The 13,833-nt window shown below is 39.0% G+C and overlaps 1 protein-coding gene and 1 long non-coding RNA gene across 6 annotated transcripts in view; one reads left to right on the top strand and one right to left on the bottom strand.

Moving 5' to 3' along the window:
- Positions 1-13,833, bottom strand: part of kiaa1549lb (KIAA1549-like b) — a 59,325-nt gene that overhangs the window by 14,790 nt on the left and 30,702 nt on the right. For all 5 annotated transcript variants that reach the window (XM_082541679.1, XM_082541680.1, XM_082541682.1 and 2 more), the window contains 9 exons: positions 11,865-12,084; positions 11,418-11,551; positions 10,686-10,854; positions 6,853-6,912; positions 5,549-5,700; positions 4,910-5,081; positions 4,162-4,325; positions 3,671-3,706; positions 1,863-2,053 (listed from right to left, as the gene is read on the bottom strand). In XM_082541679.1, coding sequence (XP_082397805.1) covers positions 1,863-2,053; positions 3,671-3,706; positions 4,162-4,325; positions 4,910-5,081; positions 5,549-5,700; positions 6,853-6,912; positions 10,686-10,854; positions 11,418-11,551; positions 11,865-12,084 — 1,298 coding nt within the window. The remainder of the gene's footprint in view (positions 1-1,862; positions 2,054-3,670; positions 3,707-4,161; positions 4,326-4,909; positions 5,082-5,548; positions 5,701-6,852; positions 6,913-10,685; positions 10,855-11,417; positions 11,552-11,864; positions 12,085-13,833) is intronic.
- LOC309711606 overlaps positions 1-13,833 on the top strand; it is a 47,083-nt gene that overhangs the window by 27,568 nt on the left and 5,682 nt on the right. The window lies entirely within an intron of this gene.

Raw genomic sequence — 13,833 nt, 5'->3', positions numbered from 1 at the left:
AGCTAACAACCTTAACCTATATCACAAAGATGCAAATCCAATGCTGAAGATAGACAGTTGTGTAGTACAACAGATGTCTTCGCTGAGCATAAAGAGAGGACCATGTGCATCCATTTCCCAAGAAACAATCTCATATACTTCTATTGTCATTTTGAAACCACATGCCAGCAAAGTTACAGAGCCATGTAGAGAGTATAGAGGCTTCAAAAAGTCACTGCCTAAAAAGACGCAGGCAGCTACAAAAATGTGATTTTACAAGCCAAATCCCAAAGTGATGGAGCTGTAAAGGCAAGCTTCATAATAGAAAATACAAGCCCATTAGTGGAGGATATTCACACGCAGCTACTGAGCTGTCATGTCGAGGTCTGTGAAAAAGACAATACTACACTTGTAAAAATATGTGCACAAAAAAAGGTTAAATTATTTTGCTTTTATCAGGATGTCTCTTCCTTATTAAGTGACTCACACCAGAATGTAGTTTGTTTGACTAAACAAATGATGGTTAGGCAACATGTGGAAGTTTTAGGGGCTTTCTGTGGAACAATTTATGTATAAGAAAGCTCTACGGGACATAAACAACAATATAATTCAGGATATTTTTTATTATTTTTGATTAAATAAAACCATGTTAGTGCTCTCATTTCCCAGGCTGGTCCTAGTGAAATTGAGTTTGATACCCCTGCTTTACAAACATCAGCATGCTGACTGAAGTATACAACTCAGACAGCTGGGAGGTTGAGTTTTGTTGTAGCTTTGTTTTAACCTTATGTGATGAGACGTTTCCTCAGCACCATCATCATATCGGATCATGATTTATGTCCTCAGAGTTCTTGGTTTAAATCACTAACAGATGATAGCTAAAGCTATGGCCTGTAAAAACTTTATTTATTTTATTTTTTATTCTTTTGTGAAAAGCATCAGGCCTAGCACAGAACCCTGTGGATCTCCATGATCATCTGTGTGTGAGGAAGACTCATTAGTTATATGAACAAATAAGGATTTATTGGATAAGCGTGACTGAAACCAGCACAATGCATTTCCTTTAATGTCTAGTGTCATAGTAGTTATTCTCAAAGCTAATGCCAAGAAAAACAAACTGAATAAAGATCAGCCGTTTCTAAAGCTGCTCTACTTGATCATACATCTGCCAGCTCTGTATGGAGGCTAGGTTTTTTCTTCTTTTCTTACTGGTCAGAACTTTATTTGTAAAGGAGCTCATTAAGTCATTACTACTGATAGTAGGGATACAAGGTTCAAGAGGACTGTGATGAACAGAGCTGTGCTATTCCCTCAGGTCTATTTTTATGTTCTGTTTCTGTTTGCTTTCTCTAAGCCAATCAGCTCCCACTCCTTGTTCTTTAAATCCCGCCTTGAAAATCATCATACATCCCTTCTCTTCCTCTCCATCTCCACCTCATTTGTAATGTCCAAGACGTCTCATTCAAAATCTCCATCAGCCATCTGCTTACTCTGCTCCACCACCAGCTTCAAGGCTCCAGGGGGTCCTGTCACTGTCTCCTACTGTCACTGGACTCTGCTTTATGATGTCACTTCTAATCAGTCTAACTGCCAAAACACTTCAGTTTGCATGGTCCATTTCTGCTTATTGTGCTTGCACTACACTCTGAAACAATTATGACACAATTTTTAATTAACATGTCACAGGCAAGTTTTCAAGTATTTTGGGGGGTTTGTTTAGACTATTTGCACACACACACACACACACAAAATCTGTAGGCAAACAGTTAACTGTTAACTAATGAACATATAATCATTGCTATCACCTGAGTAACATCATGCATTTTTTTAACCTCAGATCAATACAAGTCACGTAGGTAAAAAACATTTAGAGTGAGTGATACCTTTTGTGTTTGTCAGTGGTGAGACTTTTCTTGTTGGCAGTTCCATCTTGTTGCAGAGCCTTTTCTAGTGAAAGTGGTGTGTCCCGTATTTGTAGAGACATCACTAAGGTATCCTGACTGACAGGCAGTGTTTCCTCATCTCCTCCTTGTTGGCCAAGGTGCTGTTTGGCATAGTCAAAACCTTGGACTGGCTGATAGACAAGTTGGGTGAAAATGCAGAGTGACAAAAAGTATAGCTGAAGTGAGAGTGATTTCTTTATCACATACCTCTTGTCAAAAAAACTAACCATTTCAAGCAACACAGAACTATGCTGCCCAGAACGAGTGTTACAAATATCTCAGTATAGCTAAAATACACAGTGAATATTTTGATGTCCAAAGGATTTAGGAAAAAGAAGTGGGGATTACTGCACCGCTGCGCCTTTAAAAAAGATAAGCACAGATTTAACTGAGGCCCTTTTTCATGTTCTTCCAAATTCTTGTCAAATAAATGACTTGCAGTGGGCGGTGACAAAAATGGGATTTGCAGACTTTTACAGAAATACAGCAATAAAGTTATATATTAAAAAATATTTGAGGACAAGCGAGGAAAGGTACAGGCTTCTACCTAACACTTGAAGCCAATATACTAAAAAAAAAAAAAAACAGTAGTAGCCAAAATACTTCAGACCCACTCACTAATACATACACATACGTTAAAATATTTAGGACCGCTCCCATCACGGTGTCATAAAGACACACATCACTGCCTCAAAGTAACCCAGACATGGTGCAAAATCACAAAGTGTGACACTGCTGTGAACATTCATCCTCTCTCTGCTGATAGAGCACACACACACACACACACACACACACACACACACACACACACAGAGAGAGAGAGAGAGAAACGATTTTCACTGAATCCTGTCTTCTCACTAACTGAAACCCCTCCTGTTGCTGGTTTCAAAAGAGAAAACTCTAACAAGGGTGTGTGATGAAACGAGTTGGCTGGCTGACGCTGAGTAATGTAGAAGAGCTAGCACAAGAGACTCATTTAAATTTTACCTATTTGAAGCTATCTTTGAGCAACTGAGGGTTTTTACATTACTTATTAGAAGGAATCGGATATTCTTTCACTAAAGATTTTTCATAACATTGAGTATTTCATATTTTATAGAATTTAGCTGGTATGGTGGGGTTTTTTACATCATGCAAGACCTGTGTGTACAATTGGCGCTCTGAAAGCAGTGCTGAAGTTGCTTTTGCAGTCTAATACGAAGACTTTATTGCTTTCTCACTAATGAAAGTTCATAAATAAGACAGTGGGATACGCTGAGTTATACTTTGCATCTTCATGTATCTACAGTGATGTATGTCAGTAAACTACTGAGTCCAAAAATGACACTCATGCAGCTGGAGATATTAGGTAATTACAGAAACTCTGAATGGAGCAATAACTAAACCACTTTTCCATTTTCTCTACACAAACTAAGCAATTGTGAGCATACACACAAACAAAAGCGCTCATTCTGCTGGTAAACCATTCTTTGCAAGCCTTAGTCTTTCAGATTTGTCATGTGGTGACTGCTATACTGTAACAAGTACAGGCAATGCCATTCTTTTATCTACGGAAATCTCATTGTTGCAGGTTTGATAGTCAGAATTCCTGTTGTATCCTTAGTTTCCATCAGCACAGCAGGATTTATTACAATATATAATAGCTGCTGTCTGCCCAAAATCCCATTCAAATCCCACTGCTGGCACAGCTGAGCCTTGAAAATGAAAACACAGATCAGTAATGAGGAGGAATACAGAGAAATAGATACCTGGTGATAATAGCCCACATCTCTCCGGTACGCCATCTAAAAGCCAGAGAAAATGTTTTAAACATTATATGTGTGATTTGGGTTTGTGTTCAGAATTGACTAGGATTCTGCTAATGCGTTAAAAGAGGGCACTGAAACGGGATAACGCAGATACTGTGGAATAAAATACAGAAAACACAAAATCCGAAAGAATAACAAACAAAACATCGCTAACATATCCCAGCATCACTGACCCTGATCACGCAATGACAGATGGCAGACATCACACAATCTGTAGTCTGTAGCTACTAAATAAAGTGACAGACAGTACATCTCTTAATGTTCTATCAGGAAAAAAAAGACCCTGAACTCAAGGTCTTCACGTCTTTGTCTAGCCAAGAATCCAAGCCTTCAAATTAAGACAAGCAGCAAATGGTCACGAAGCCTGAAAATATATTTAAACAATGAATTGATTACCAAAATATAGCTCAGTACATGAATAAGATAAATACCTTAGCTCGAGGGTTAAGGTTACCGATGGCATCCGCTTTGAAGTCATTCTTATTCTTCCTGCACAGCACAGCTGTGATGATGATAATAATGAGTGTTACTACGGAGATCGGGGCCAAAACAGCAGCGATTATCCAAAGGTTATTAGGAGGGTTCTTGACGACAGCTGAAAAAAATTTAAATAAGTTGTTGTTTTATTTTTTGTTGTTTCTTTGTTTTGTTTTTTTGTTTGTTTGTTTTTTTACCTGTCATTACTTTATGACATCCAGTAGGCTCTAAATGATAACCATTTGTCCTTTGATTTGCTCATTAAAATATAATGAAGTCCTCAGCATGTTGTATTGACAAAACATGAAGAATCATTCATTACACTGCAGCACTGCATACAGCTCAAGCTGACATACACTGCGCCTCATTCAGCTATTGCAGGCGACAATCCAATGCATAGGAGAATGCTGCATGCCCCCTCCCACACCTGCCACCCACAAACTCTGTCTCACCCTTTTTTCCCCCCTTGTCTCTTCTCTTAGCAGCAAGCTGCACTGTAGCCCAAACAAACAATGTCCCGCTGGGAGCATTTCAGAGAGATTAGACAGCAAAGAGCTTTCTCAACCTTTTCTTCTATGTCTCTCACCACAACACCAGCTTTTCTTTTCCAAACTCGGCATGAATCATGTGTTTTGGTTCACTTGTCTCTGTGTTTGTGTCACTTTTCCTAGCTGTCAAATGCTAGAAGGATGCTTTGCTTACGTTCTGCTTGCACCTGGACAAAGTAGCCCAGGGTGAGCGCCATAGTCTGAGAATCCACTGTGTTCAGGACCTTGGCAGCTGATGTGCCCAATAAAGGAATGCCATTGTGTTGGACATAGTAGGTCATCTCGGCCGGATTCTTCAACCCTGAGATCCGGCGGATGCTCACCATCTGATTGGGTATGAAAAGGGATGTGTGTGTGTGTGTGAACTGCTGTACAATCAGCATAAACCTATTCAACGGCTATTACAATGTCTTATGCACCAACTTTAATTTCACAAAATACAACAAAAATAAAATCATGCATTTAGGAGAGTTTCTTAAGATGAAAAACTGTATGAAAAAAGAAAGGACTTGTTGGGTAAAATATTCAACCTCTGACTTGTTTTGATGAGCAATTACCACATGATGAGCGGAGAAGCTACCTAATTATCAGGGGTTGACCACAAATAATCGTGCAAGCATGTGCAGAAGTGCGTATCAAAGTGTATCAAATATTCATACTGTTGGGAGAAAAAAGCCCACGAAACAAATTAGACTAATCTGACTTCTGACATGCCAAGGCAGTCAGGCAAAACATCAGAATAAGAATCTTAGATGACTGGCATTCCCTACAGGCTGCAGTGCCAGTTTCTTACCTGGACAGTGTAGCTGCCTACAGTCGTTGCTCGTCTAAAACGAGTGCCCTGCTGGCCCGCCAACACAAACAACTCTGCCAGGCGCTGTTCCATTAGACTGGCGAAGCTTTGGTACTGTCCCTCCAGGCTGGCATTATCCACATCCTGGATCACTGCAAATGTAGTTGAAATAAAGAGGATGGCCAGATTGTTGTGAAGAGAAAAAAAATACATGGTTGGCAAGGGCAGAAAGGAGTACAAAAGAAAAGACAGACGCACAGTTGGAAATGTGTGTGTCTGTGTGTGTGCGGGTTGTAATATAGTGTAGCTTGCTTCGGAATTCAATTCAGCTTTCATTATTGGCATGACCATACTTAGTTAAAGTGCTGCCAAAGCACTGTTAATTCTGATATGAACTTATGAGACATTCAGAACCTTATTATAAATAGGAAAAAGCAGAAAAGCTATAATTCTGGTTGGATCTCATCTTCAGTGTGGGGCTGACTTTCAACTATTCAAAGTGTCACTGGAGTAGGTGTAGAGCAACAGATTGTGATCTGAAAGACTCGTTCAGTTTGACAACTTAGAGATATACAACAACCAATGAGCCACAACATTAAAACCCCTGACAGCTGTCGCAAATACTATTGACCGTCTCATTATAATGAAATGTTCTGCTCGGACAACCAGGGTTCTGCTCCCTCCCTCCAAGCAGAACATTACACCCTTGCACGCTGATATACTTGATCAGGAAAGGCTTTAGAAAATCAACAATATGTGCATTGTCAAAGCCTCCAAACTCTCCTAAATCCCAATCAGATAGAGCGTCTGCAGAACGTACTGGAATTACCCCAATTAATGGATGCCCCACCCACAGCAACCCACAGAGCACAAAGGATCTGTTGCTAAACACCATACATGGCATGCCCACATCCCAACAGATACAGTAACAGCTGTTTTAGCACTATAGTGGAAAATCTGCACAACATTAAGCAGGTTGTTTTAATTCTGAGGCTGATCAGTGTATTGCTCCTCAGCCAATTTAGTCATTTAAAAACACCCACATTGAAAACATTTACTAGGACTCATTTTGTACTTTATTTCTCCTCTGGAATGAGACAGTTCATCAGTTCATTTCTTAAAGTTCCCAATGAATATTTTCAAAACTGTAGAAGTAGAATGTTCCAGGATGTCGTTGGAGGACTGGGAATTGGTTGCATTTGAATACTGGTCATAAGTAAATGGCGACTCATAAGTAAATAATCCACTCACAAAGCAAGAGCAAAGCTCTGATTTTAACAGTCAGTAAGCAATGATATCCCTACCTGTAACAACCCAGAAGTCTCTGGTTGCTATTGAAGTGTTCAGATTGTGATATTCCATTGCTGTAATGACAACAAAAAAGTTGAAAGCAAAGTTAATACCAATATACGATTTCCACACAGTAGTGTAGCCTACATTTGCCTTTGCACGCTGAGATTTTACAATGAATGCTCAGTTGCACAATTGTATATGACCTGAATATAATCAACAATGCAAAAAAAGCTCAACATATATTGATGCAAGTGTGAATGTATCATTTTGGTGGTGTTAATTTGAGCCGAACATACCAACACTTTTGAAACCTTTCAAGAAAAATGTACAGTAAGCCGTTGAAGGTTTGGCACATTTTGTGTGTTGATATCTCACTTTAAAGCCTCATTATCACTGATAGTCAGACAAATACAGAAGCAAGGGAAGCTTTAAGCAGTCTGAGCTCTGGTTGTCTCTGTGTTCTCTCACATCTATTTCCTGCCTGATTAAGCTGTTGTGCTAGAGACTGGTGCAGTGTTTTGGGGAATGCTGTATCAGTGGTCTGTGAAAGCACACTCACAGAACTGTACACTCAGGCATGACAGGAGAGACGGGTGGGGGAGAAGGGTGAGAGGAATAGTAAGGGCTTTAGCAACAATAATGGATAGGGCTGAAAGGCTGTCAGCAAAATCAGTTCAGCGCTGTCTATAAGCTTCAGTCATTTGAACTATTAATCAGCAAGGTTTAGCAAGCTTTTGCGTGAACCCCTGCTGTTTTCTGATGAGAACGTTGAAAATCCCAAATGCTCTCCAGCAAAAGCTATTATTAATTTTCTCTACTTTGTACCTTCACATGTTGAAAAGTTAAATGATCTAGTCTAAAATGGTAACATTTCCAAATAGCTTCAGTCATTACATTTGAGAGAGGTTGTTGCAAATCAGGGGGTGTAAAAGAGCTGAGCTCAGCAGTCCAGACTGCACGTTGGAACGTATGAGATCGCGGGCCTTTGCTGTCAGAGCAGAGCCTAAGGTGGCATGAGAATCCCCCACAGTTAATTATTTACTGCAATAATTGGCTTTGAAGTGAGGAGGCAGCCGCTGCTGGCATATGCTTGCACCTCCTGTGAGCAGTGTAATATCACTAACTGTGAGGCTACAAAACAAACAAAATCACTTTTACACACTTCTGTCTTTAACCCCACTGTCTCTCTGGCATTTTCCTCCATGTCAGTATCTGCTCCCTCTGTCTCTTCTTTTTACCGAGATTGCCTTCCTCTCTTTCTGTGCTCAGCAACTGAAACAATATGCCTGTAGGCAACTTGATTTTCTAACTTAATTCAGGCTCAACACAAAGTGGTTTTTAGTTTAATGCTCACTACTGGAAATCCTATCTATCTTGATTTCAACAATGTGAAACCCAAGACTGCTATCTATCCTCAGAGGCACTTAGGTCAGATCCCAGATTTGTCAGATTGGAAGACGCAAACCAAATGTAAAATATTTAATCTTAGATTGTTTTCTTTCTTCTGCACAGGACACACCAGGCTACGAGCAGGGAAACTGCTCTTTCTAGACAGGCACGTAGATGCTTTTGAAACATAAGATCTTCATTTAGTATTTTTAACTGTTAGAGGTAGTACCCCATTTTGTTTTGTCTCAGCAGCACAACCTTTGGACCATCTTACTTCTTAAAATTCAGTTTTAGAGGCTTTTCTCCTTCCCAGTACATAGGAAGTACTATCTTGATTAGGCTAACATGAGTGCAACACTGTTGACACTCTAGATATTATATATAGCTTTATTGAGCTCATATGGGATGGAGAAAATGCAACTATCTTTGACTCATGACTCCGAAATCTCATATATTTTGATAACAATTTCCTTTAACTTGTTACTAAACTTAAACCATACAGAAAATTGATGTGGACTGAAAATATAGAGGCTATAAAAGGATTCAAAGAAATAAGAAAATCCACAAGAAAAGATGAGGATTCATTACAGTCACTGGCATGCTATTAAATTACTTCCTATTGGTGATGTGAATGGAAAACATTATTACCACTATTTGACAAACATTAACACTCAGTTCTGAATCTTTCTAAGATCCAAACAAGTTGAGTCTAAAGGTTAGAAAATCTGTTTGGTCTCTTCTCACAATGTCCTTAGCAACAACAGAACATGAAGAAGACTAAAAGTTAAAACTAAGACTGAACTCAGGCAGAGGTTATTGCAAGGAAGCCTATAGTCCTATATAAAGTATCAGCTCTGGTGTGATCCTGACCATGACCATGTCCAAGTCCAATGATTAACAATTTCTCAAACTGACCACAGTCTAGAAATATTCAAGCACTGAACCTGGTTAGAAACTTTTGCAATCAAGCTGGGAGTCTTGTTTCTGCTTGAATAGAAAGCTAACCAGAGGCGCAGTTTCAACACATCAGCCTCTTTAAATCCACAGCTTGTCCCGTGGCTTCCTCTGTATTCCTGAAGTCTGCTTGACCCAGTGAGTCTTTAAATAGAATCTCTCCAGACCTGTTTGAGCTATATAACAGGTTTGCTTACACTGGATTACATAATGCAAGACACTAAGGCCCATTTTGCACATATAATGTTTAAGATAATAATGCTACTGGTAAAGCATGAGCAGGACATCACTGCTCTCAGTGTCTGCACAGGATGCCTTCAGGTTAGGAAACACACCTTTTGTATGAACTTGTAATGAGCAAAACGTAACTCCGACAAGGACGAGAGAAAAAACTGAAAAAGTGCCTCGCTGTATGACTGCTGAATACGAAAGATCATTTCCTCTTCCATGCATTTGGCTATTATCTGCAGGGGTTTCAAGCAAAATGTGTGATGTAATATGACAGGTTGACTTCAGGGTACATGATAGATTATATCTAGCTGTTGCTGACTTGCTTCTTCTGGTTAACACATTCTGAAGGTCCCATTGCTTTTGTTTACACAAACTGCAGCGCATCAAGGAAGCACAAATCCAGAAGCCATTATGTGAAGTGTTGCTGATGATAGACATAGACTGAAGCACAAAAAATCTCCAGGCGATTTCTGGGTAAAATCCTGTTTGTGTGTGCGTGTGTGTATCAGAGTAGTTCTGTTGCTGAACCTTTATTGTACATTTATGTGAACCGGGTCAAGCAAAACAACACAATCCCTCCTTTAGGGATTAATAACGTACCATAAAAATAAGTCTCATTATATTGCATGCATCTGAGGTCCATGTCGACCATATCTCCATCCACTGAGCAGTTACACAAGGGATAGTAACAGGCTGCCATAGGACGCTACTGGGATTGCTGTTTAGACTCCTGCTGATTCCCTGTCACTCTTTATTTTATTCCAAGTACAATGCTAACACAGATGGATGCTGACTATGCCCTCAAAGGAGGCTGAGATGAAAGGCAGAGGCTTAGTTGTGTCTTTTCATCAACTTTCTTTAAATGACTCAAATGTAAAATTGTGATTGTAATAGCATAAGAACAGTCAAAAACATCCAATTACTGAAAAACTGGATGTCAGTCAGGCTTAGCAAAGAAATTTATGATTTTTGCCAATGCCTAGAGAAGCTTTTTGAGTGCATGTGAATGCAAAAAGCTCAGAATGCATTAAATTAACTAGGGCATGATTTCTAGCATAGTTAATCAATACAAAAGTTTCAGTGTCCAAACAACTAGAGCCAAACATGAAAGCCCTGTGAGACACAACCTGAAACATCTGGAATCTCTTTTGTATTTAGAGAACAAATCATTCCCAGGAGAACTCAAGAACTACCTCTGATGCTTGTTCTTGTAGGGCCTGTTGCATTACTCTTGCCTAACACTCACTTAAGAATGCAAATTGCAACTTACGCTCAGCAACGATAAGTGGCGGATAGAAGAGGAAGTAGCCCACTAGTTCAGCTGACAGCTGACCAAGTAGATTTGAGGCAGCAGTGCCATTAAGAAAGCCAGTCCCATTCTTTAGAGTGTAGACCAGTGACACAGCAGGGGATCCTGCTGCCTGAGAGACACTCAGCATCTAGGAAAAACACAAAAGTCGAGGTCAGAAAAAGAACAAGGCATAGAGAAGTGTGGGTAATATGAGCAAAATGCTTAGAATTATACTGTATACTGTAATCTGCAAATTCTAAGAAATATTTTTCTAAATGACAGGGGAGGCACGGAAACAGTAACTGTCTTTAATGATAAATATCATCAAGAATCTCGACAGCAGAGAAATATGTATGTATAAATAAAAGAATTCAAAAATACAGTAGTACACCATGCATAAACGGCAAATTAGTTTTAATATAGGGTGCACTTTAATGTGGCAGCACATTAAAATTAATATAACCAATGCCTCTCCCGCATAATTAAGTAGTTCTTGAAAAAAAGGCACAGCCCAATATGCTTAGGGACAATTTTGCTCAAACTGCACACAGTTTGCAGCCTTTTGTGGCTGCCACATCACATAAACCACATGGTGATACTGAAGTGTAACAGGGGACAAAATTAAGTTATTTATCATCAAAATCTATCCTGACAGCATGCGGAACGCCTACGCAATTCCAGGACCAGAACACAAAGGTTCCCCCGCAGTACCTGAACAGAGAGTCTGCTGTTAGCGTTAAGCACTTTGGCCTGCGCTTCGGAAAAAACCTTCTCAAGCCTCTGTTCCATCATTTGAGAGAAGCGACAGGACCGAGGATCATCACCTACTCCCACAAACTGTAGCACTGCAACATAAAAACAACACAAACTGACAAACTGCATTCTGAAAATCAAAGAATTCTTCAAAAGCCTGTAAGAGTGTGTTTTGCTATCTTTGACAGTATATAACTATATTAGGAACATTTAGAATTTGACTTATTTGTGCTTATTTTATAAGTACCTACATGCCATATTGCCATTTCTGTCTCTGATGTGGTATCACAGAATTTCTTTTCACACTTCATACCCTTCCAGTGCACAGTCAAAGAAGGAACATATAACGGCAAGTCTCAAGCAGACTTATTTTTTTCTTTTCAACCTGACTGAGCACTGGCTGACCTGTTTTCAGCTGGAAGCCTGTGGCTGGGCTGGGTCTCCATAATGCAACCGGGAGGGGCAGGGCTGTTACCATGGGGAGGTACTGCCGCAGGTCTGCAATCAGCTTATCACGGCCATAGGATGCCAAGCCTTCCATCACTACAGACGGAGGGTAAACTATATCCCCTCCAGTCACGTGATAAGCCACTGTCATGTTGGGAGAACCAAATACAGTCTCCACCTAAGAAAGAAAAAGAAAAAGAGAGTTGGATGTCTTTGAGAAGCCATATTGCTTACATTTTACCATTAATTACAAAATGATTACCTCTACAAATCCATGATTAAAGAAGGTATTTTCAACATGTCTTCTATGATGTGCTAAGTGTTATGAAAAAGTTTTGAGCCATACCTAGAGCCCAACTAGAGCAAAAGTTCTCCAGGCTTTCAAAATTTATTCAGACATTTTTAGTCCAGTCATTATATCTAATAATTTTCAGAGGATTTCTTTTTTACTTAACACATACCTATGAATCATCCAAGAATAAAAAGTGACCTAAACCATTGGATGAACCAGTGTTCTGTCTAGAAAACGACAACTTGGCAAAGAACCTATTTTAAATTGTGTCTCTAACCACAGCCTGTCACACACACACACGCAAAAACACAAATTGTTCTAGTTTCCTAATACAAATCTATAAAAACTACCAAATATTACATAGTTTGACAGGAATAAAATTCTGTTTTTGCACCAACAGAGTGATTTCCAAAGGGCTGCTAGCCAAAAACTCAACATATCTCAGCAGTGTCTACTTAAAATGTTGAGGAAACTGGACAAGTAGATGAAAAAAGAAGTGGCAGGCCAGTGAGCATATCTATATCAATATCAGAAAGTTATGTACTTAAGGAAAAGGCAAAAATCCAGATCTGTCACAGGACCTGAGAGATGCATCTGGCCCATCTATTTGATTCATCTACTGTTTGCCAAAGCCTGATTAGAAATGACCTCACTGGAAGGGTGACAGTCATTCATTCTTAATGAAGAAAAATGATCCCTTCTACACTTTTAATGAAACTTAAACATACAGTATATTAAGATAAAATAAATTCTGATTTCTGAAGAAGAAGAAAGCAAATATGCTAACCCACTAAATGTAGTCATAAAAAATACATAAAAATACATTACAAAATGAAAAATATCCAATGCCAAAAAAACAATATAAAAAGCAAAATAAAATTGTAGAGAGAAAAAAATCATCCAAACAATAAATTACAGGCTAGGAATAAAATGAATGAATGAATGTCTGCGTTTAGAACCTCCTTAAAGGTCTGAGTGGTTCCTTTCACATTCCTAAATCAGAATAAAAGATACTTTATTATAAGATGATGCAAATCACCATAAAGCTGTTATATGCAGCACTGCATACCAGTTTGCATCATTACCCACAATGCAACCACAAAAAGTAAAGTGACATCTCAAGTGGGCCTTTCAGATAGCCACTGCTTTTTGCCTTTTTATTCATCTTATTACAGAATGAAAATCACTTGCAGACAACGACTAGATGTCCAAGTCACTGGTGTGCTGCTTGTGGAGAAAAATATAATCAGAGGAATTTTGTTTCTAAAGGTCTCAAAGAACAACAATTTCTGTGTGTTGTATAGGGCCATTAACACATGTAGAATAAAGTTGTTCAAACATGGTGATTCATATGTTATGTCTGCTGACTTACTAGTAAGACAACTGAATAGAATAGCTTGTTAATGTCATCAGCCACACCTTTTACTTCTCCTGCTATAACAAATTGAAATTTCTACTGTAAAAAAAAACTAGAACGGTTTTTACATTTATTTTAATGAATCTTACCATATAGTAAAAATCACTCAAATAGAAATTGCATACATGCTATGAAATCGTTCACAGTAAATCAGAAGATGCACTTGTTATCCAAGTCACTAATGAGAGCATCAGGAAGAGGAGGGAGTGATCGTGGAA

This window comes from Aulonocara stuartgranti (genome assembly GCF_965226115.1).
Source record: "Aulonocara stuartgranti genome assembly, chromosome: 1".
Lineage (NCBI taxonomy): Eukaryota > Metazoa > Chordata > Actinopteri > Cichliformes > Cichlidae > Aulonocara > Aulonocara stuartgranti.
This window is presented reverse-complemented; position numbering and strand designations above follow the sequence as displayed.